This window comes from Lepidochelys olivacea, assembly GCF_965140295.1.
Source record: "Lepidochelys olivacea isolate rLepOli2 genome assembly, chromosome: 1".
Taxonomy (NCBI): domain Eukaryota; kingdom Metazoa; phylum Chordata; order Testudines; family Cheloniidae; genus Lepidochelys; species Lepidochelys olivacea.
In genome coordinates, this window is record NC_140411.1 from 334,631,403 (window position 1) to 334,652,617 (window position 21,215).

Below are 21,215 nucleotides of genomic sequence, written 5' to 3' on the forward strand. Positions count from 1 at the left end.
ATGGAGCTGGCATTAAGTTGTAGCAAACAATAGATAAAGTTCTGTTAAACTAAAATAAACACAACCTTAATTCAGGACACATGGGATCATTGGGGATCATTCTTGCTAGTAAGGGGGGTTATGCATTCTCCTTCTCTCATCTCCTTATATATACCGAACAATTCAGTATTTACACAATGAATCTGGCTATTTCCAAACTCCCAGTGGAGATAAAACTTTTCAGAATCACAGGAACCCACTGGCATGGATATGAAACTCTTGTCTTGCCTCTATAGATAAATACCAAGCAAGAGAAAAGCTGAAAGGAGAGTGGAATTTTCCAGCCTCAGACATAATAAATAGGTTTGCTCAAGACAAAAAAATTAGGTGGAGCAAGATGACATGCATGGCTAATGCTGAAGAAAAGTGTAACATCCTGAAGAAAATGTGGGCCAAAAACATGTTTGTAAAATATTACCACTTAAAGGGCTACCAAGATCTTTGCCTGCATGGACTGTTCGTTCCAGACATGCCAGTCACACACAGGCAAAGTGTCTGTAGCTGCCCAATTGAACCCGACAGTTTAATCATTATCAAATCTTTGATTAATGGTAACAAAACACCTTCAGCTCTAATGTAAGCTCACTCCTTTTCACACTATCAGTTGATGTCTGAAGTCTGCTTCCTCAACCGCTCTCTAATGAATTAGTGGTCTCTTTTGCGGAGATTATCTACACATTTGTTTCAATTTACCCTGACAAATAAAAGCAGCTGCTTAGGTCACTATAAATGAGTGGCAAAGGGCCAACAGAGAATGCTCCCAGTGCAGGATCGGCTTAGTGCCAACTTAAACTCCTCTACACTACCTCTTCTCACAAGTCCGGCCATAATGGATGTGGTCATAGTACCCTGTGCTACAAGGATTCTGAAATGCCGCAGAGCCTATAGACAACTCAGGACAGACTGCCATGAGTTACAGCAGCTCCCAGGCCTGCCCTAACTTTTGCCAGGAACTGTTTTGTTCTCTATGGCAGCCTAGAAATCAAGTGGTGCAAAGGTGGATAAAGCTATCTTTGGCTCCTCCTCTTATCTTCGGGTTATGTCACTCAGGAGGCGTAGCACAGCATCTAGTCCCCTGAGACTGCTACAGTGGCATCAGTGTATTCTTGCTGCCTATTTAATTTAGGGGAATTCACAAATGTGTCAGAGAAAAAACCTATTCAATGTGTTGCTCCTATTCAAAAAAAACCTATTCAATGTGCAGCTTTTTTATATCCTGCTCCTTAAGCTACAGTTGTTCCTCTTTAAAAGTCTAGATGTATCAAATATCAAATTGCATTCTATGCAGACAGTAGTAAAAATTTAAGCAAGTGCACTATCATCTAGTACTGTTTATTTGTATATGCACATACATTAAAATATACATCACCCATTATGTAAGACATCCATAGATAATTTTCTATTAAAGTCCTGTGTTTCCTTCCTAATATTTTTATTGGATGAAATTTAAATAGAGAGAGAGCAAGCAAGATGAACATAGACATTATGAATGACAACTTAGTCTATTTTAAATGTTTGTTTCCTTCTGAGCAGTGTTTAATTTGTAATGAAAGAGGTGCCAGGGCTCAAGCAATTATTTTTACTTTCATAATTACTGGTAAATACTGCTTCTGAGCATTGGTATTATTGGATATTAGAAACAGATCTAAATCACAAAATTTGGATCAAAATCTGGATCTAGATTTCAAACATTCTAAAGGTAGAGGATGTAAAGACCTGAGCGTTTTTTTCAAGGCATCTGTTACTGTATATAAACATAGAATGTGAATTCAATGTGAAGGAGGAAATATCTCAGGTGAGCCCAAATGTATATAGCTTTACTATTTATTTGATTCCTGTCCTATACTATACTTTGGCTCACTGAGCTCACTCAAAGGCATCATTAATTCCATGAAGGTAAAATAAATCAAACTCGCCTTAAGTATAATTCAGGGAATCATATTTCTTAGAATTATACTTATAACCCTACTCCTGCAATGGACATTAAGGATCACATTTTAATCTTAAAGTTTCTTCTCTTCTTTTTTTTCTCTTTTGTCTGCAAAATTAGAGGTGCAGATAACTGCACAATTTCTCCTGTGCAGTGATATACACACCTTTAATTTTGGTCATTTAGACATCTAAGTACAGATCTGTAAATAATCTGTAAATACTTGCACATCTTAATGACCTACAAAGAATGTGCAAAATTTGAGAGGAGCCTTGCAAAACCTATTCCTCTCTTCTCTGTATTTTTTTAAATACCCTGCCTCCCATCTGTGACTTTAAACTTATGGGGGGTGGGAGGGCGGGAGGAGGGATTTCCTGGCCTTCTTGTCCAAACATGAGACCTCTTTTCTCAGTTTAAATCCCTATATTCATTTAAAGATATTTAAATGTGAAATGCCGATTTTGATACAGCTGCCTTTGGAACTGTTGAACCAAACTGCTGAACTACTCTGAGTACTAGTAGATGGAACTCATCAGTTTGGCTCCAGCCCCATCTAAGGGCCTGATTCTTCTCTCACACCAGTATAACTCTTTTGGCTTCAATGGAGTTACTCCATACTGAGGCGTTGTCTACACTAGCAGTTTTGTCAGCAAAACTTTTGTTGGTCAAGGATGACGTAAGTTTCACAAACAAAAGCACCAGTGTGGACAGAGACTCCCTCCCGCCAACAAAGCTACCACCACTCATTTTATTATGCCAGTGGGAGAGCTCTCTTCCATCAGCACAGAGTGGCTACACGGGAAACCTTACAACGGTGCAGCTGCAGCAGTACAGCCGTGCTGCGGTAAGGTCCGTAGTGTAGACACAGCCTTAGTCTAGTGTAAGTGAAAGGAGACTCAAATTCTGAGTTTTAATCACCACGTAGAGTGAAACAGTGCACAGGATGACTAAAAACCAACAATGCAGGAATTAAAAAATGGAAAGCTTCAATGTCTAAAGGGCAAACATCTTTTGCGTGGGAATCTCTTGACAGAATAGCCTAGCAGGCTGTGTAGCACCAGTTACAATCATAGTAATATAATCACTTCTAAAAATATTGTTTAGAGAATAAAAAATATGCATAACACACTGAAACATTACTTTCCAGATTTTGGTGTTTATCCTAGGTGGCACCTGGGATCAGGGTACTAATCTTTCAGGCCCAGATTCAAGTAGGGACTTAATACTCACAAGTGAAAATGAGTTTCATGGACTCACTTTAGTTAGGGCTGGTCAAAAATTTTCCACTGAAACTGTCTTACAATGAAAAATTGGGGCTTTGACTTAAATTTTTTTCACAAAAACTTTCTTCACCCATTCTCCTACACAGGCCATGCTCCCCAGGTAGATGTCATGTCCCATGATGCACTATGACTGCCATGATGGGTGCAACTCCTCTTCTCACCCAGAAGGGAGATGTTTATGCATCATGTAGTCTGCCCAGGGTGCCTGGCCTAGAGGGGAGAATGGGAGCACGATACAACCAAACTACAATTCCTATAAGGCACTGCAGAAGTATTTCAAAACTGCAATATATGTTTTTAGAGGAAATATTTGTGATTTTCATTTTTCACCAGAAACATGATTTTTCCACAGAAAAAAGCCTCATCTTCCAACCAGCTCTAATTCTAATCACCCCCTTTTATGGACCTTGGCTTTATCTTGCTAATTCCCACTAATACTGTTCTTTGATAGTTCATTCTGTTGGTGTACCCATGACCCATTTTAGATATTACTGTCGGTATCTGCTGAAGAGATGCCCATGCAGGATTAGCAGGGGTGTTATATTTGTGGTCTGAGCAACTTTGGGACAGCTGTGCGGGAAACCTCACAGGCCACAGATAGACACATTGTCCTCACTGTCATGGACACTAACTTTCCTCATAGATTTAAATAAAAAGATCCAAGATCTTCCCCATCAAACGAATATTCTGAAGGAGCTTCATCTGGGTACAAGACCAGCAGTCAGGCTGCAGGTTAAGATAGCCTCTTTATTTTAAAAGCGGCAAAGATCCTGTGGCACCTTATAGACTAACAGACGTATTGGAGCATAAGCTTTCGTGGGTGAATACCCACTTCGTCAGATGCATGTAGTGGAAATTTCCAGAGGCAGGTATATACATGCAAGCAAGAATCAGGCTAGGGATAACGAGGTTATTTTAACTTAATGTTGGATAGAGCCTCCTCATATTACATTTCATATAATAAGTGGGTAGCCTGAAATGTACTAAGAAGAGCCTGATTCAGTGTCCACTGAAGTCTTTCTATTGAATTCTGTGGGGGCATGGAATCAGTTCTATAGACTATATTAAGCATTTGTTTTCACTCCAGTAGCATGAAAGGCAATGAGAACTGCTGGGTGGGAATTCTTATTCATTGCAATGTGGCTCCTGAATGACCTTAAATTAACAGGTACAGTCTGATTCTCATTTACACTAAAGCCCCTTGACACTACTAGGGTGTAGCAAGGGCCCTCAGAGTCAGGCCTTAAGACTGTAATACAAAAACAGATTTAGCTAATACTTCATAACGTGAAAAGTTGAAAGAATAATTACTCTTTTGTATAAACTGTCAGGCACCACTGTGTAATGTTGTTTGTATTTCATTTTACCTTCTGCATCAGTTAATCCCACTCCTGACTGCTTTACTGATTCTTGTCCATTCTGGCCCATCTTCCCTCTGTCGAAAAAAGCAGTTTTGTAACTGTCAATGAAGTCTTGAACAGAAGATACCAAAGCACAAAAGAAATCCTCAAACAGAAAGAGTATTGGTACAGTCCAAAAAAAGAAGAAACAATCACTTCCTGACATCCTTCAAGGGTGCCAAATATTTTTCATAAATAACAGAAAAGGCAATAACTTTTCAGAGATTCTGATTGGACATGCAGAAATTCTTGTGTCTGTAAACAGCAAGTCTCCCATTGTCAACTGGAAGAGACTTCAGAGAAGCTACATTCTTTTTGCAGAAGCTTGTAATCACATAATCGGAAACCTTGTTACTTGATCAAATTCTACTCTCCCCACAGTCTATTATGGTTAAGGGGAAAGGTGAAATAAATAACACGGGTCCAGAAACTGATCTCAGTTACACAAGCATTATCCCATGTACATTCTAGTACACCAGACCGTCGCTAGAATGTGGGATTTGAGATGTGGTACTGCATTAACACGGGGACCGCGTTATAGCGGGGACTGTGTTAAAATGAATTGCAATTAAAGTAATTAAATTTGGGATCCATGGCCGTGACTGCGTTATATGCGAATTCGCACTATATAAACACGCGTTCTAGCGAGGGTCCAGTGTATATCACAGCTTTTGGCCATATGCAGTGTTGTTGCAGTCATGTTGCTTGCAGGATATCAGGGAAACAAGGTGGGTGAGGTAATATCTTTTATTGGACCAACTTCTGTTGCAGAGAGACAGAAGCTTGCAAGTTTACACAGAGCTCTTCTTCGGGTCTGGGAAATGTACTGAGTGTCACAGCTAAATACAGGGTGGAACAGATTGTTTAGCATAATTAGTTAACATGTATTTCAAGGGACCATTCAAGGTGAAGTAGACCCTTAACACCTCTCCAGTCAGAGGGAAGAAAGGAGGGGAAAAATGCCCCAATAACAACTATGAAGGTGAAACCAGTCAATCACTACGCTTTCCAATGAACGCACACAGAAAAATATAAAAGACAAAAACACAGTATCAGCCATGAGTGAACACTTTTCACAAAATAATCACTTCACATCTGACCTCTATTTATGGTTTATTACAATAATCTATAACACACAACCCCCCTCTTCCCCAGCTTCCCCCCCGCCCCTTTCCCCCACTATGACTGGCGAGGTGTTAGCAGGCCTCTGCACCTTGCATGAGATATATTAACTACTTATGCTAAACAATCTGTTTCACCTTGTATTTAGCTGTATTTCCCAGATCTGCAGTAGAGCTCTGTGTAAGCTTGAAAACTTGTTTCTCTCACTAACAGAAGTGGGTCCAGTAAAAAATATTACCTCACCCACCTTGTTTCTTTAAGTTTTTGGTCCCATCATTCATGTGTCAGTGCTCTTATACCATAAGAGGTCTCCTCAGCAAGATATTTAAATTAGATTACTATGATTTGTACAGTAAGATAAATTTTTGCTCAATCACAGTATTTCTTTAATAACTGTTGTGACACTATAGTTCAGGCTCGGAAGGGAAGGTTCTTTCATACTCATTGAGCATGATAAACAACTCATCATTGGGACACTGTAACCCTGATCTCATCAATTAGGTCTGATCTTGACAGCTAACCAGTGTGATAAAATTCCTTTGATTTAGAAGAAGAGTTATTTCTACTATTCACTTGGTTAATATGGGCAGGTTTTTATCTGTGTTACATAGATGTAACAGAGATCAGTATCTGGTCCTGTTTTGTTTATTTCAATTTACTCCTTATCTATTCTAGCAAGGTGCAACTAGCTTTGAGGCATGATTACAATCCTCCAGAAAATAAACTTTGCAATTTTGAATGGACTCTTCCCATTTACAATGGGTAACCTTACAATATACCGTGAGAGAGAGATATGGTGCCAGATCCTCAACTGGTGCAAATCGGCATTGTTCCATTGTAGTCAAATGGAGCAGTGTTGAGCTACACCAGCTGAGGCTCAGGCTCTTAAATTTCACATTACAGTAGGAAGTTGTCCTTCTCTGTGATAAAATAAAAAAAAATGAAGGGAAAAAGTAAATACAAAAAAGATTTTTGAGTTCAGTTTAATTGCCTAGCAAAGTATTTCTTTTTTTCATACTTTATGAAGTATGGCAAATATGCTGTAGAGAATTATTAGTGCCCAGGGTCAGATTCCCTGCAAATTGTGTAGTCATTTATCATTCTAGTTTAGTAGCATTTCACACCTGCCACTTTGCACTGGTGTAAAAGTCTACACAATGGACTGGGCAATGAAGAATCTGGCCCCTATTCTCCAGCAGGGTTTGGTATGAGTGACATTGGTAATTTTCAGAAGTTTCATACAAGCTCTGGCATTTTGATAATGAGAGATGCAAAAAATGACCCACCAAATGTGGTGATTTTATAAAATGCTTTCTTCTATTGTTATATAATTATTAATTTCCCTTGACGTTTGTAACAATGTCTAACATCTGCAATGACATGCTTCTAATTACCTACCTCATCAAATAATCCCCATAGTATCACTGTTAATTTTTTTTTCTTAGCTAGATATTCAAATGGGCACCACCACTAGGCCCAAAATAAGAGTGGTTTAAAACTCAGGCTTCCCTAACACGCCATGAACTTATATTTTATCTTTAGGAATCATTATAAACTAATTATGCATCTAGATTGTAAAATACAATTAAAAATAATTTTTGTTCCTCTGAAGTACAATTTGTTTTAATCTACAGCAAGGGTGAGTGAAAGATTCAATAAAAAATTAATCAGATGGAACTTTACAGCCTGAGCTCATTTCTCCCCTCCCCTAAGTTGCTGAAGGGGAAACTTAAAAGTAAGATTGATAGCTCTTTTCCTTTTTAGCATCTAATAAGTTACAGTCATTTGCTATTCCACTACATTTCAACAAGGGATAAGCACTTTGGAATGTCACAAACTCGAGAGAATAAATTGGTTTTGTTTCATTTATAAATTCAAGAACCTTTAAAAAAGTTGCTTTCATCTCCTGTGCATCAGATTTCAGGACTGCAGAGCAAGAACTGATAATAGTGTGCTCAGAAAAGGCACAGGAAAGGAAGATTTACTTGAAAAAGTTCATTAAACATTAGTGTGGTTCCGGGCCAGTATTGGGCTGATAGCCCTGGCACTGGCAAAATGTGGGTCTGGTTTAGAAATATGGGGTCAGAGTCACAGCTGGAGGAAATCAGAGTTTCTCTACTGAAGAGAGGTGCTCAGCGTCCACACACCTCTCTAGCAATGGCGATCATGTTGCTGTTAGGTCTCAGACAGCCCATGTTTTATACTCCCCTCTGCAGAGGGCCAAAGGATGCTAAGCCATAGACAGTACTCTTCCTAGCAGCATTAACTGACTCTTAGTACCACACAGTGGTGGAATTGGGTGCTGCAGGGAATAGGGTAAATATGCATAGCCAGCAAGGGTGTGACCAGCTAGCTCTTCAAAGACCATTGGCAAATGTTTCATGGACCAGACAGAGTCTGAAAACAATTGATCTATTTCCTTCTGAAGAGTGTTAACATCAGAAGGGGAGAGGAATTATCTAGCATGATACAAGGGGTATAATTAGAAGTAATGGATAAGGTTAACAATAATAAAGCTTAGTGTTGTAAAATAAGGATAAACTTGCTGATGGTGAAACTTGTTAAACTGTGGAGAATACCCCTATATTGGCAAGAGAAGGGATATGATGAAGAAGTCTTCCTCAAACTACTACGATAATGCAGACATGGGGCTGCACCAAAAATCTCCATTCAAATTCCTAAATTTTGGGGAGTTTGGATCCAGATCTGGATCTGAATTTTGCTGTTAGCACCTGTGTCTAGAATGGGGCCAAACTAAAAACCCAAATTGAACATCCCCAAATTTAGCAGAAGTTCTGCTCTCCATCAGCGCTTTGTGACTCAAGCCCATCTCTACAAATGTGCACAAAAAGGGATGAGGATGAGGTTGCTCCTGGATTATTGCAATTAGTTTTTTCTGTAGAATCATGGGTGTAGTGGGCTTGAACGTTTCTAATTGTGCAACATTGGAAAATGCAATTACGGACTCTGACAAGAGTCCTATCCAGTTAAATGCTATTAGCTGTTAGATTGTATAACAAGTCTTGGGAAGAAATGACATATGAGGAAGCCTGAGGCCTCCAAGTGATGTACATAGTACTGTCAGGACAATACAGTGTATTAAAGATAAAGCCTTACATCCTTGGAATAGGAAACAGATTGTTCTCCCCTGTGGTGCTGCTGCTTCCTTCGCTATCCATGCTATATCCACTGCCAAAACTACTGGCTGACGAGCCAGTGGAGACAGAACTTTCTGTAGGTCGGTGGTTGGTAGACCTTGCTGTACAGAGCAGGAATAATGGGTTACAAAAAACCTTGTAAGGTATAAATGTAATCAATGTTAAGAATGAGCTATTCATCACAATTAAATGCTGCAAACACCTTTACGCTCTACTTTACTTCATATTCATTTGACAAAGTGAGTAGGATAGTCCTACAATGAGAATCCCAATGTACCTTCCTGTTATTCTTTATGAAACATTCCTTCATTGAATTTGATGACTTTTGATATAGTACAGGGAATCCAAAGGAAGTACCATCGATACACCATCTAGTCCCACACAAATTGTGTACGGAAACATCCTCCTCTTCAGACATCATATCATTACATTTCTCAACTGCTCATGAATATCTTTGGTATGCCTTGAGTTTTTAAGCACAGCACTTAGCAATTTAGTAAACTGGTGCTAAACCTCTATTTCTTAGGCTAATTTCATGTGGTGACTGTATGTCAACTCTAAAGAAATTATTTTTGCTTTAGATGCTTTATTCTGGTTTACTATTTTTGATACTCCAAACTAATTAATTGTCCTGCATTTGGCCCTCGGCAAGTTGAGAAATATACACAGATGACACACTGTGACATTACACTTAATAAAAGAACAATGAACAATATCTGTTCACACATTGAATAACACAATTGCCCAGGAAAATAAATATAGGGGTTTTTTTCTTGAAAAGATAGCTATGGATGGCACTTTTCACTTATTTTAGTAGAATGGATATAATGCTGAGGATAGAAATATTTGTACTAGAAGCTCTCACTTTAGTAAAGTTTTGCTGTCATCTTGGTCAGCCTTAAAACTTGAAGACAAAGAATTCAAAGGGATTACATTTATACATGAAATGTGTCAAAAATCTAAAAACAAATAATTTCAAATACAGCCCAGAACCCATATAAGTTAATGATATTTATGTTTGACTTCGTGTGTGTTCTTTCCGGTGCAGGCTTCTGCAAACTGCCTTGCAATGTGACCCAAAGTTAAATAAGACACCCTAAATATATTTTGAAAATGGATTAATAATTAACATTGGAAAATAGGAATAAAAGAAAACAGTGCACCATGAATCATTGGTCTGTCCTAACCCTGAGTTCATATTCCCACAATGATTCTTCCCTTGTAAATTCAGTAACTCTTTAAAACACTATTACCATCAGCTGCTTTCATTCACTCAGTCCATCTATTTGAATACTACTAGGTTCCTTTAAGACCCCACTGGTTTTCAGCTGTATTTCATGACCCTTTGCACTTAAATTATAATCACTCTTAAGAGACGATTAGCAGGTAACTTTCAAAATCAAGCCTGGCTCAGTGAGATACCCACCAAAGCCTCTGTTTTTCCAGAGAAGACAGATACAGCACTATAACATACTCTGCCAAAGAAGACCCCATCGGATAGGTGAAATTACACTAGGAACTCTGCCATTTGTGGTACTTCTGATAACTCATGTGAGTAGGGAGCTGGATTGTGTAGGGAGTAGAAGGCCTGCCAAAAGCATATATTTCCAGAGATTCGTGGGGCAACTGAAGAAATCTCAGGCCAAGCCCCCCACTGTACACCATGGCCTCCTACTTCTGGCAATCTGGATTCCTCCTTGCTCACGTCTGAACCAGAGCCACCCTTAATCTAATTTCTGAGACTGTTTGCAGGATCAACACTAATCCCAGTGGTTGTTTCGGCATAGGTGTGCCATAGGATGATGTCACATAAACTGGCTCCCTCCTCACACCATCACATCTGAGCAGCCGTACCCCCACAAAACCCATAAAAACCCAAAATGGTGACTGTGCAGAGGGATGGTGTTGATGCTTCTTCATTACGGAGTTACTTGCCAGTTAGGGTCATTAGTCCACATCTCAGCTTGTCCATTGTTAAATCAGAGGGGAATGATATGGCCCAGTTTCCTTGTTTAGTCTGTAAAGACTAGTTCCTGGAGTCCCCAAGTCATGAAATTTGTCCTCCAGTGGACCTCCTCTTCCTCTATATCCTTATGGGTAGTAGTAGGAATACAGAATTCAGCACAGCATTCCAAACAAGACCTCACCTAACTTTAGACCTAACCTCACCTAACCTTAGAATCATAGAAATATAGGGCTGGAAGAGACCTTAAGAGGTCATCTAGTCCATACCTTGTGCTGAGGCAGGACCAAGAACATATAGACCATTCTGATAGGTGTTTGTCTAATCTATTCTTCTTCCAGTGAGGGGGATTCCACAACCTCCCTTGGAAGCCTATTCCAGTGCTTAACTATCCTTATAGTTAGAAAGTTTTTCCCAATGTCTAGCCTAAATCTCCCTTGCTGCAGATTGACCCCATTACTTTGCATCCTACCTTCAGTGGACATGAAGAACAATTGCTCACCATCCTCTTTAAAACAGTCTTAATGTACATGAATACTATCAGTTCCCTCCCTCCTCAGTCTTTTTTTCTCAAGTCTGAATATGCCCAGGTTTTTTAACCTTTCTTCACAGGTCAGGTTTTCTTTTGTGATTTGTGTAGCTTTCTTCTAAACTCTCTCCAACTTGTCCACATCTTTCCTAAAGGCTGGCACCCAAAACTTGGCATAATACTCCAGCTGAGGCCTTACCAATGCCAAGTAGAGTGGGCCAATTAATTCCTCTGTCTTATATACAACATTCCTGTTAATACATCTTGGAATGATATTAGGCTTTTTTGCAACTGCATCACATGGTTAGCTCACATTCAATTTATGATCCATTATAAGCCTCCAGAATCTTTTCAGCATGATTACCACCTAGACAGTTATTCCCCATTTTGTAGTTGTGCTTTGATTTTTCCTTTATGAAGTACTTAAATGCTGTCATAAGACTATTTGTACTCAATAGCTGAATTTATCTCCTGGATTTTACTTACATTTTGAAGGTGTTAGAGTTTTATTCTCTGGGAACACCAAACTTCTTTCCTGGTGCTCGTTTGAAATAAAATGTCCTTTGAGGGTGTATTTTGCATTCAGTATTTTTAGTTTCTATTCTTTACTCTACCCTACTTTACATTTTTCCACACTGATTTCCTTTCCCATCAACTCTGTTACTGGAATTGAATATTAGATGTGGTGAGCCCAAGTTTAGGTTTATATCTGGATTTTGTGTCTGATCCACAAAGGGAATAAGTCTGCCACTGTTGCCAGCATGGTGACCTAGTGCTGTAGAGTAGATCTGTTTTTTCCCCACAAAAAGTTTTGACTTTTAATTGAAAAACCAAAAACCAGAAAGTTTGCAGCCATAATGTTTTCAGTTTTTGGCCGAAAACATTTAGTTATTCAACAAAATCTTGAATCTTTCCACAGAAAGCAGACACTTTTTTGTGAACATTTTCATTTCATCAAAAACCCATGGAAAAACAGTTTTGATGGAAAACTTTCAATCTGCTCTACTGGCTGTGCTCATGTGTTAACTCTAGAGATCTTGGGTTCAACTCCTGGTGACAACAATGTCAAGATTATATGATGGGGTTGCCTGCAATAGCAGGATAGTGGACTTCATGACCCAAAATATCCCTTCCATTTCTGTGTCCTTTGACATTCTAAACTCCTGTGAGGCAACGTGTGAGAAAATGGTACTTAGACTGGAGCACTGGGTAGAAACAGTAGTCTAAGAAGTGCAACCAAGACACTGCCAACAGCCATAAGGGGCACTGGAAAAATTGTCCAACTGCATGGGGTGATCGAAGTAGGGGCTGAGGATTAGAGGATGTAATATTAGTCTCCTCCTTGGTAGTGGTTTGGATTTCTGCTATTGGCCATTCGTTTTGGGGTCCATTCCGATCAGATGGTTGATAAACTTCTACTGTTAACTTATCATCTTGTTCTTTATCTAATTTTGAGCTGCAGTGGCTAATGGTGTCTCAGTATATATTTAATTGCCAACAATAAGATGATTCGTTAACACTAGCATCATGGGTCTAATGGTACCAGTGACTGATATTCGTCATGAGATTAATGGCACCAGAACTGCTACCAGTTTGCTCTTTTTCATTTGAGTTTATATAAAGAAAATGTCCAGATTTTATTTTTAATAGAAAGGCTTCTATTGAATTGTGCATGAATGGGATTGGAATAACTATTGATTGCCTTCTAGGCTGAAATGTTATTCTTTCCTCTGCATCTGCTTCTGTCCATGCTGTACCCAAAAAAATCCTAAGACTAAGAAAGTGGAAAGTAATCGAGTATTTAGGCATGTGAACCTTCGCCTCCATCACACGCTTTTTAAAAAATCTTTCTAGTCCTCCATGAAAAAGGATTAGACATATACAGGTGCCACCAATATGTCTTCTGCATTCAGTGCCATTAATGGATCCCAGTGAAGACTTTCCTGCCAACAGCAAATTATTCATGCAGCTATCTCTATATACCTACCTTAGAAAACAATGGCAGGATAAAGAAAATTGAATATTCCTCACTTCTCCAAAATAAAAAAAAACAACTTAACACAATACTAGTTGTCTCCACATAGGATAGGGTGGGGTGGGGTGGGGTTAAACTTGTATTTATGGAGCCAGTTAGAGAATCAGACTCCATAACTGGAGAAACATGAGTTCCAGGCCTCAAACGTACTAAAGGATAATGTAATTTTAAAATCAATGAGAAGGGGAAAAAAGAAGCCAAATACTACTACTAAATCTCCCAGTGAAGGGGGCTTGAGACTACAGAAAAGAAATGTGCATGTGTTTTTTTTTTAAAGCTAAGTATAAGGGAGATAATTCACACAGTACCTACAGCCCTGTGCTGTCAAATCAATCAACAGTGAAATGGAAACTACTAAGCACCACCAGACTTCCCAGCCATTCATCTAGACTGGATAAGCAGTTTGTTTCAAGAGGGGAACTTGAGATTAAATGTGGGGCCAACTGATTCAGAAAAAATAATAGCTATCTCAAAAAGAACCTTCTTCTGAGTTCTAAACTGCAGAAAGTATCTTTTCCTCCATCCCAACTGTTATTCCTTTTTACAGGACTGGCAGGACCAGAAGCTGAAGTGCCAAAATGCCACCAGAAAGCCTGTACAAGTTGCAACCCAAATAGTAAGCACCAGAAACCTCATGAGAGAATCCATTCTTGCTAGATTTTTCAGCCCAGTTTGGCAGAATAAAGACAGAAGTATGGGCAGCTTCTATAATTATTTAGGATTTTCAGGGTGTGTGGGCGTGGGAGGACTGAATATCAAAGAAGTCACCACAATAGTATTTAACGTCAGAGATGGGAACTACACAAAAATGAGGAAGCTAATTAAACATAAATTAAAAGATATAGTCACAAAAGTGAAATGCCTGCAAGCTGCATGGAAACATTTTTAAAATACCACAGCAGAGGCTCCAATTAAATGTATACCCCAAATAAAAAAAAAAAAAGTAAGAGGACCAAAAAAGTACCACCATGGCTAAACAAGAAGTAAAAGAAATAATTAGATGCAAAAAGGGATCCTTTAAAAATTGGAAGCTAAATCCTACTGAGGAAAATAGAAAGAAGCATAAACTTTGGCATCTCAAGTATAAAAGTATAATTAGGCAGGCCAAAAAAGAATTGAAAGAGTAACTAGCCAAAAACTCAAAAACTAACAATATTTTTTTAAGTACATCAGAAGTATGAAGCCTGCCAAACAACCAGTGGGGCCACTGGATGATCAAGGTGCTAAAGGAGCACTTAAGGAAGGCCACTGTAGTGAAGCTACATGAATTCTTTGCATTGGTCTTCACTGTAGAAGATGTGAAGGAAGTTCCCACACCTGAGCCATTCTTTTTAGGTGACCAATCTGAGGAACTGTCCCAGATTGAGGTGTCAGTTAGAGGAGGTTTTTGTACAAATTGATAAATTAAACAGTAATAAGTCACCAGGACCAGATGGTATTCATCCAAGAGTTCTGAAGAAACTCAAATATGAAATTACAGAACTACTCTCTGGGGCATGTAAAACATAATTTAAATCAGATGTTAAATCATTTACTAGATGACTGGAGGATAGCTAATGTGATGCCAATTTTTAAAAAAGGCTACAGAGGCAATAATGGCAAGTACAGGCTGGTAAGCCTAACTTCAGTACCAGGTAAATTGGCTGAAACCATAGTAAAGAACAGAATTATCAGATAAAGAGATGAACATGATTTGTTGGAGAAGAGTCAACATGGAATTTGTAATGGGAAATCATGGCTCACCAATCCGCTAGAATACTTTGAGGGGGGTCAACAAACATCTGGACAAGGGAGATCCAGTGGATAGAGTGTACTTGGACTTTTAGAAAGCCTTTGACAATGTCCCTCATGAAAGGCTCTTAAGCTGTCATGGTATAAGAGGGAAGGTCCTCTAATGGACTGGTAACTGGTTAAGAGACAGAAAACAAAGGTAGGAATAAATGGTCAGTTTTCACAATGGAGGGAGGTAAATAGTGGTGTGCAGGGGTCTGTACTGGGAACAGTGCTGTTCAACATATTCATAAATGAGCTGGATAAATAGTGAGGTGGGAAAATTTGTAAACAATACAACATTACTCAAGATAATTAAGTCCAGAGCGGACTATGACGAGTTACAAAGGGATCAAACAAAACTGGGTGACTGGACAGCAAAATGGCAGATGAAATTCAGTGTTGATAAATGCAAAGTAATGCACATTGGAATACATAATTCCAACTGTACATAAAATGATGGGATCTAAATTAGATGTTACCAAGAAAGATTTTTGAGTCATTGTGGATAGTTTTCTGAAAACAACCACTCAAAGTGCAGTGGCAGTCAAAAGAGCTAACAGAACATTAGGAATCATTAGGAAAGGGATCGATAATAAGACAGAAAATATGATAGTGCCTCTATATAAATCTGTGGTACACCCACACTTTAAAACTGTTTACTGTTCTGGGTACCCCATCTAATATATATATAATTTTGATGCCCTTCTCTGCACCTTTTCAAATTCTTTATATTATATAGAATATATATATATATATATATAAGAATTCTTTATAATATATATTATATTATATTTGTTTTAAACCTGCTGCCTATTAACTTCATTGGTCTTGTGTTATTAGAAGGAGTGAATAACACTTCCTTATTCACTTTCTCTACACCATTTCATGATTTTATAGACCTATTTTATATCCCCCTTAGTCATCTCTTTTCCAAGCTGGATAGTCCCAGTTTTATTAATCTCTCCTCATATGGAAACTATTCCAGATCCTTAATAATTTTTGATGCCCTTCTCTGTACCTTTTCAAATAGAATTTGAAATAGAGAAGACTTCAGGCACATAAATAATTGATTCCATAGTCCTGCTTACCTCCCCTCTCCACCAAGTTTGGATTCAACCAATTGCCTTTGACAAGAGACAATCCAACTGAATGGTAAAGACACATTCCAAAGAATTTCGGTAATAAAACCTAGCCTCTTAAAAAGGAGTACAATGTGTCCAAATCAGGAGTGCATCACAAGATTTGGAGCTTTGGAGGACCTGGTGGTTCTATCAACTTGCTCCTTCAGCAAGCAACCAAAGAAAGAGCAGGTAGGAATTAAGTGGAGCCACATTTCTGCCTCCCATCCTAAATGTGCCAACCAGGTGATCAAGCTGGTGGAATGTGTTACTTCCTCCAATGTAACCAGAGAGCTTTAGGAGAAAGAATGCCAGCTGGTTGTCCTTCTGCAGCAATGCATCACCAAGTATCCTCAACCCAGAGCTGTGGCAAAATTACATAATCTTGGCCAACACCAAAGACAGAACCAGGGCCTGCCAGAGCAAAAAGCATGAATTACTACAAGCTCTGTATCTGTAACTCTCACATTCTTTGTGAACTGAGTATGGGGGTGGGTGGGTACAACAAACACTGATCAGTGGGATATACCATAATTTAGCCCTAAGAGTTCCATTCTGCCATCCTTCCTCACTCTGGATAATACTTTACTCCATGAGTACTCCCACATATCTGCCCTTTTATATTGATTTTTACATTATGTGTTGATTTGACCATATGTTTTATATGTATAATTTTGTGAAATTTTAGTGGGACTTCCCACAATGTGAGTAATGGTGGCAGGATAGCGTCCTACTAAAAGTGCTGCAATGTTGTTTCTTTACTCAACAAAGCAATCTTAACAATCTAGTTCTAGCACAGATGCTCCCTGGGGCTCAGGCCACTGTCTAACAGACTTTTGAAATAGGAGTTATTGGACAAAGACTCTGAGCAATTTCCTGAAATTACATGTCATTTTAAAATGGTGGAAGAAAAAAGAGCAAGACTAGCAACAGCAAAAGGTGCCAGTACTCAGGCTGGAACCAAAGACAGCCTAAGATTATTGCTGTCTGCACAGAACAGGGACAAACTGTTCTTGTTTTGACAATGACAGAAGGAGTCTGGAAAACTAGTTGTTTGTCACAATAAGAAAGCTTATTTAATTTACCCTGATATTAGGAGCCCAGAGAAGCTTGGCATAAAGCAGCTTTATTGGGCAGTAAATTATTTAAAGTGTGAAGGAGTTATCCCAAACTATGGCAAGAAATGAAAACCTGTTATTGCCTGTTAGAAACATTCAATGCTTCTGTATATGAAGGACCCTTAAGCTGGTATTTAAATTGCTACACAATCCTATCCAGTCCAAGCAATATGAAGTACCCAGAAAATCAGTTGCATTTCCATTCCAAATTAGTCAAAGCCAGTAAAATAAAAGCTACTGAGAGGAACTGCAGAATATTGCATTTCTTCTGGTAAATGGCTCAAAATTACACTGTGCTGACTAACTTATATCTAACCAAGTTTACAATGCAGTAGCATATATATCTGCTTAGTACACAACACTTCTACCTTGTTTTATATCCCTAAACTACTTACGTTTTTTTTTTCCACAGCAGTTTCTTATTTGTGTCAGGTAAAAGAAATTGAGCATAAGCAAGAAGGCAAACTCAATTAAAACCAGTCTTATCTCACTTCATGTCCATATTGCCCTTTTGACACTAAACTCCACTAGTATGCCATTCTCTCATAAGAACAAGTACACTAATGTACCATTCTCCCATGGGATACACAGTAGTGTCTCCTTGGAAGCACATAGACAATACGCAGCTGGCTATTATGAAGTTTATAGCTTGAATCCTCTACTCAGCTTCTGCAACTTTTACTTTCAATGCAGGCACCTTTGAAAGATATAAAAGAGTCTTCCTGAGCCTACAAAACGTCCTCCTCTGCGTCTTTAACACCGATCAGTCAGCTAACTGTGCAACATTTTTATGCAATGACAGAATCAAGATGAAGCCTGTTGCATTTCAGGGCAAAGCCAATCACCTTCTCTGCAGTTGCCCAAAACCATTGGCAGCAGAATTGTTGTGTAAAGAAGTGAGCTACATGCAGAGAGGCCACTGTTCTGCTTGAGCTCCCTGTACAACAGCATGTGAACTGAGAAGTGACCAACTATCTTGTATCACCTATGAAGTTAGGTAACCGCTATGAGTTTATTTTCTGGGTTCTGTACTTCTAACTTCATAGGAGTCTGCTGTCTGTATGAGCTGCTGCCATTTTTGTGTGGCAGAACTGATACGGCATCTCACATGTAAAGCTCATACTGTGTTCTTCCATCGTGTCATGCAGACTTTGCTGTTGTTCTTCCTTACTTTGTTGTTTCCGTTAATCTAAAGTAAAAGTCATTGAGACTGAAAGTGCATGGGTTGCTCTTTGGACCAAGAAAAACATATTCTATACTTTGAAAAGGCTATTTATATCAAGTCAACAGAGTAATTTATTTTGTGCATATCTCTATAACTTCATTTTATTTTTGCTATATAAGTCATTCACATTCCAGAGCTTGGTAAAAGGTCAATCAAAACAGCTTGAAGATCAAATATTCAAAATTATCTGCCATGAATGAGTTGCAGAAGAGTGACTGGCAAATAATTTTGATCAAACAAATTTGAGGACAGGGAATGATCTGGAGAACACGACAATGATGCAAAAATTTGTTGAATAAATTATACAGTTAATGCTAATTCTGAATAAAAAAACAGTTAGAACTCATGAGTTCCTGCATCCTAGCTCAGTTCACACATCTCTTAGGAAGTGCTAGACCTATCAAGAGAGAATATATTCTGATGAGATTTCCCAATCAAGGAAGGTTGGCTAAATATTGAAGCTGTTCAGAAAATCTTCAATGGGACCATTTTCCATGAGAAATTGTAGTTCCATCAAAAACCAAAAGACTTAATAAAATTATGTTGATTTTGCCAAAATTGTGTTTTAGACGGGAAAAAGTTGAGCTGATGCTTAAAGCATCTTGTCTCAACATTTTAGAAACAAAAGGTTTTGATTTTTCATATTAAAATGCCTTTTCATTTCAATTTCTTTCAGTAGAATATATAATATAATATAAAAATTTAAAAAGTCCAAACAACCCCAAACAAAATGTTTTTGGGACTTTTCCTTTGCAGAGAATTTTGAAATTTTCAGGTTTTATTCCAAATTGGAATGAAAATAAATTTCTAAATCCCAAAAGCCTCCACAAAATGGAATCTCCATTCTCTGGATAGTGCTACTAAATATGTTCTTATGCCCCATATAAACATTCCATTTGGTTGACGAACCTTCATATGTTTTGGGTTTTGCTTGCTATTAGTATTAATAATAATAATTGTTCAATAGTCTCTTTCCATTCTAGGGAGCCATGGAAAATTTGAGATAAAAACAGAAGGGTAATAAATGGGGGACTAGAAACAAAATAAGAGTTTTTGGTTTTGTTATCTTTTGCACTGGGGTAAAATAATAAAGCTGTCCTACCCATCTACTTTCGCTCAGACACCACATAGTTTAAGACTCAAGCAGTATAATCTGGACCAATTCCACAGCAGATGTAAACCAGAGAAGTGCTCCAAAAGACAATGGATTTAGCTGATTTGCATCAGATGAAGTTCTGGTTAGGAAGCAGTGGTAGATAGGTGGATGATGGCACACCTAACATGTAGGTTTGGTAGCACAATTGCCCACAACAGAGAGGAACATATTTCTACTTTAGATATTGCTAGGATACTATTCCTTTATTCCTTTCCTTTCCACTGGTATTTGCAAAACTCTGCATTTGAAGTAATGCATTGGCACTTACAACAACATGGGGTCGGGGGAGGAGAATGGCTCTGTGTCCTAGCTGGAATTCCAGCAGCAGAAGTGTGCAATTAGTATTTTATCATAACACAAGAATTGTTAAAGCATGCTTAAGCAGACCTGGTTAAAGGCATGCATTGTATTAGGCAGTGTGAACACAGTTAATCCATTTTTCAACAGAAGAGCAGGTCCCCCAGCGGCATGGAAGTGCACAAATCACGGTTCTATCATGTTATTTAGCACATTGTTTTGTTAGGAACTTACACAATTATGGTAAGATCAAGTAAAGATCTTAATTTGCTTTGACATTTACAGCAGTTTACAGAGGGTAAATAAATAATTAAACTCTGCAATGAATCAGTAGACATGGCAAGAAGGATTTTGGCTTCGGTTGGTTTCTTGGCCATGTCTTTCTGCTCACCTCCTTCGGGCTTGACTGGTCCATCAGACATCACTTTTCTGAGGGCTAGTTGGCTTTGGTCTTTGTTGTCATTGGCTGGTGGAGGCAGATTGTCAGACTGAGTTCTTTGAATTGGGAGGACTCCTGCTATGCTGTGTCTGTGCTGCTTCCTGGCATGATTAGACTGACCGCTTTTATGTGCTGCTGTGGCAGTGTGGGTGAAATGGAAACCCAGAGTATGTATCCTCAGATGGAACCAGCTTAAATGTTATTCATGCAGACAGAAGTGTTTTGTTCTGTACTTAAATAAGTAGGGTTTTCAAACACCAAAGAGACACCACATGCACAGCATTAAAGGGTGTTAAAACTGGCTGTTTCTTTATTAATAATGGTGGGACAAAGAAAATAGTTTTTCCCCCCTTTGTGTTTTATACCACAATGAGTTTATGGCACACCAACAAACTCTGAAGACAAACACCGGGAGTCCACAGTTGGAAGGTTTTAATTTGCAGAAACTAAATCCTCAACCAGTAATAACGTGCAGGTCTGAACTGTACTCTGTAGTCCTAGAATTCTGAATGGAAGGTTTGTCATTTGTGAATCTATTTCCAGCTACCAGATAAATCCTGTTCTAGCCCTAAATCAATCTGTGCATAAAGCAGCTAATGAAATTGAATCCACTACTACAGCAATTGGCTT

General features: G+C 38.6%; 1 protein-coding gene across 1 annotated transcript in view; it reads right to left on the bottom strand.

The window, feature by feature from the left end:
* The window catches only part of PCLO (piccolo presynaptic cytomatrix protein), a gene marked incomplete at its 5' end in the record, with an annotated part of 521,208 nt that overhangs the window by 42,192 nt on the left and 457,801 nt on the right, over positions 1 to 21,215 (bottom strand). The window contains 3 exons of the mRNA XM_084610084.1: positions 4,620 to 4,687; positions 8,892 to 9,033; positions 20,538 to 20,720. Of these exons, the coding sequence (XP_084466210.1) occupies positions 4,620 to 4,687; positions 8,892 to 9,033; positions 20,538 to 20,720 (393 nt within the window). The remainder of the gene's footprint in view (positions 1 to 4,619; positions 4,688 to 8,891; positions 9,034 to 20,537; positions 20,721 to 21,215) is intronic.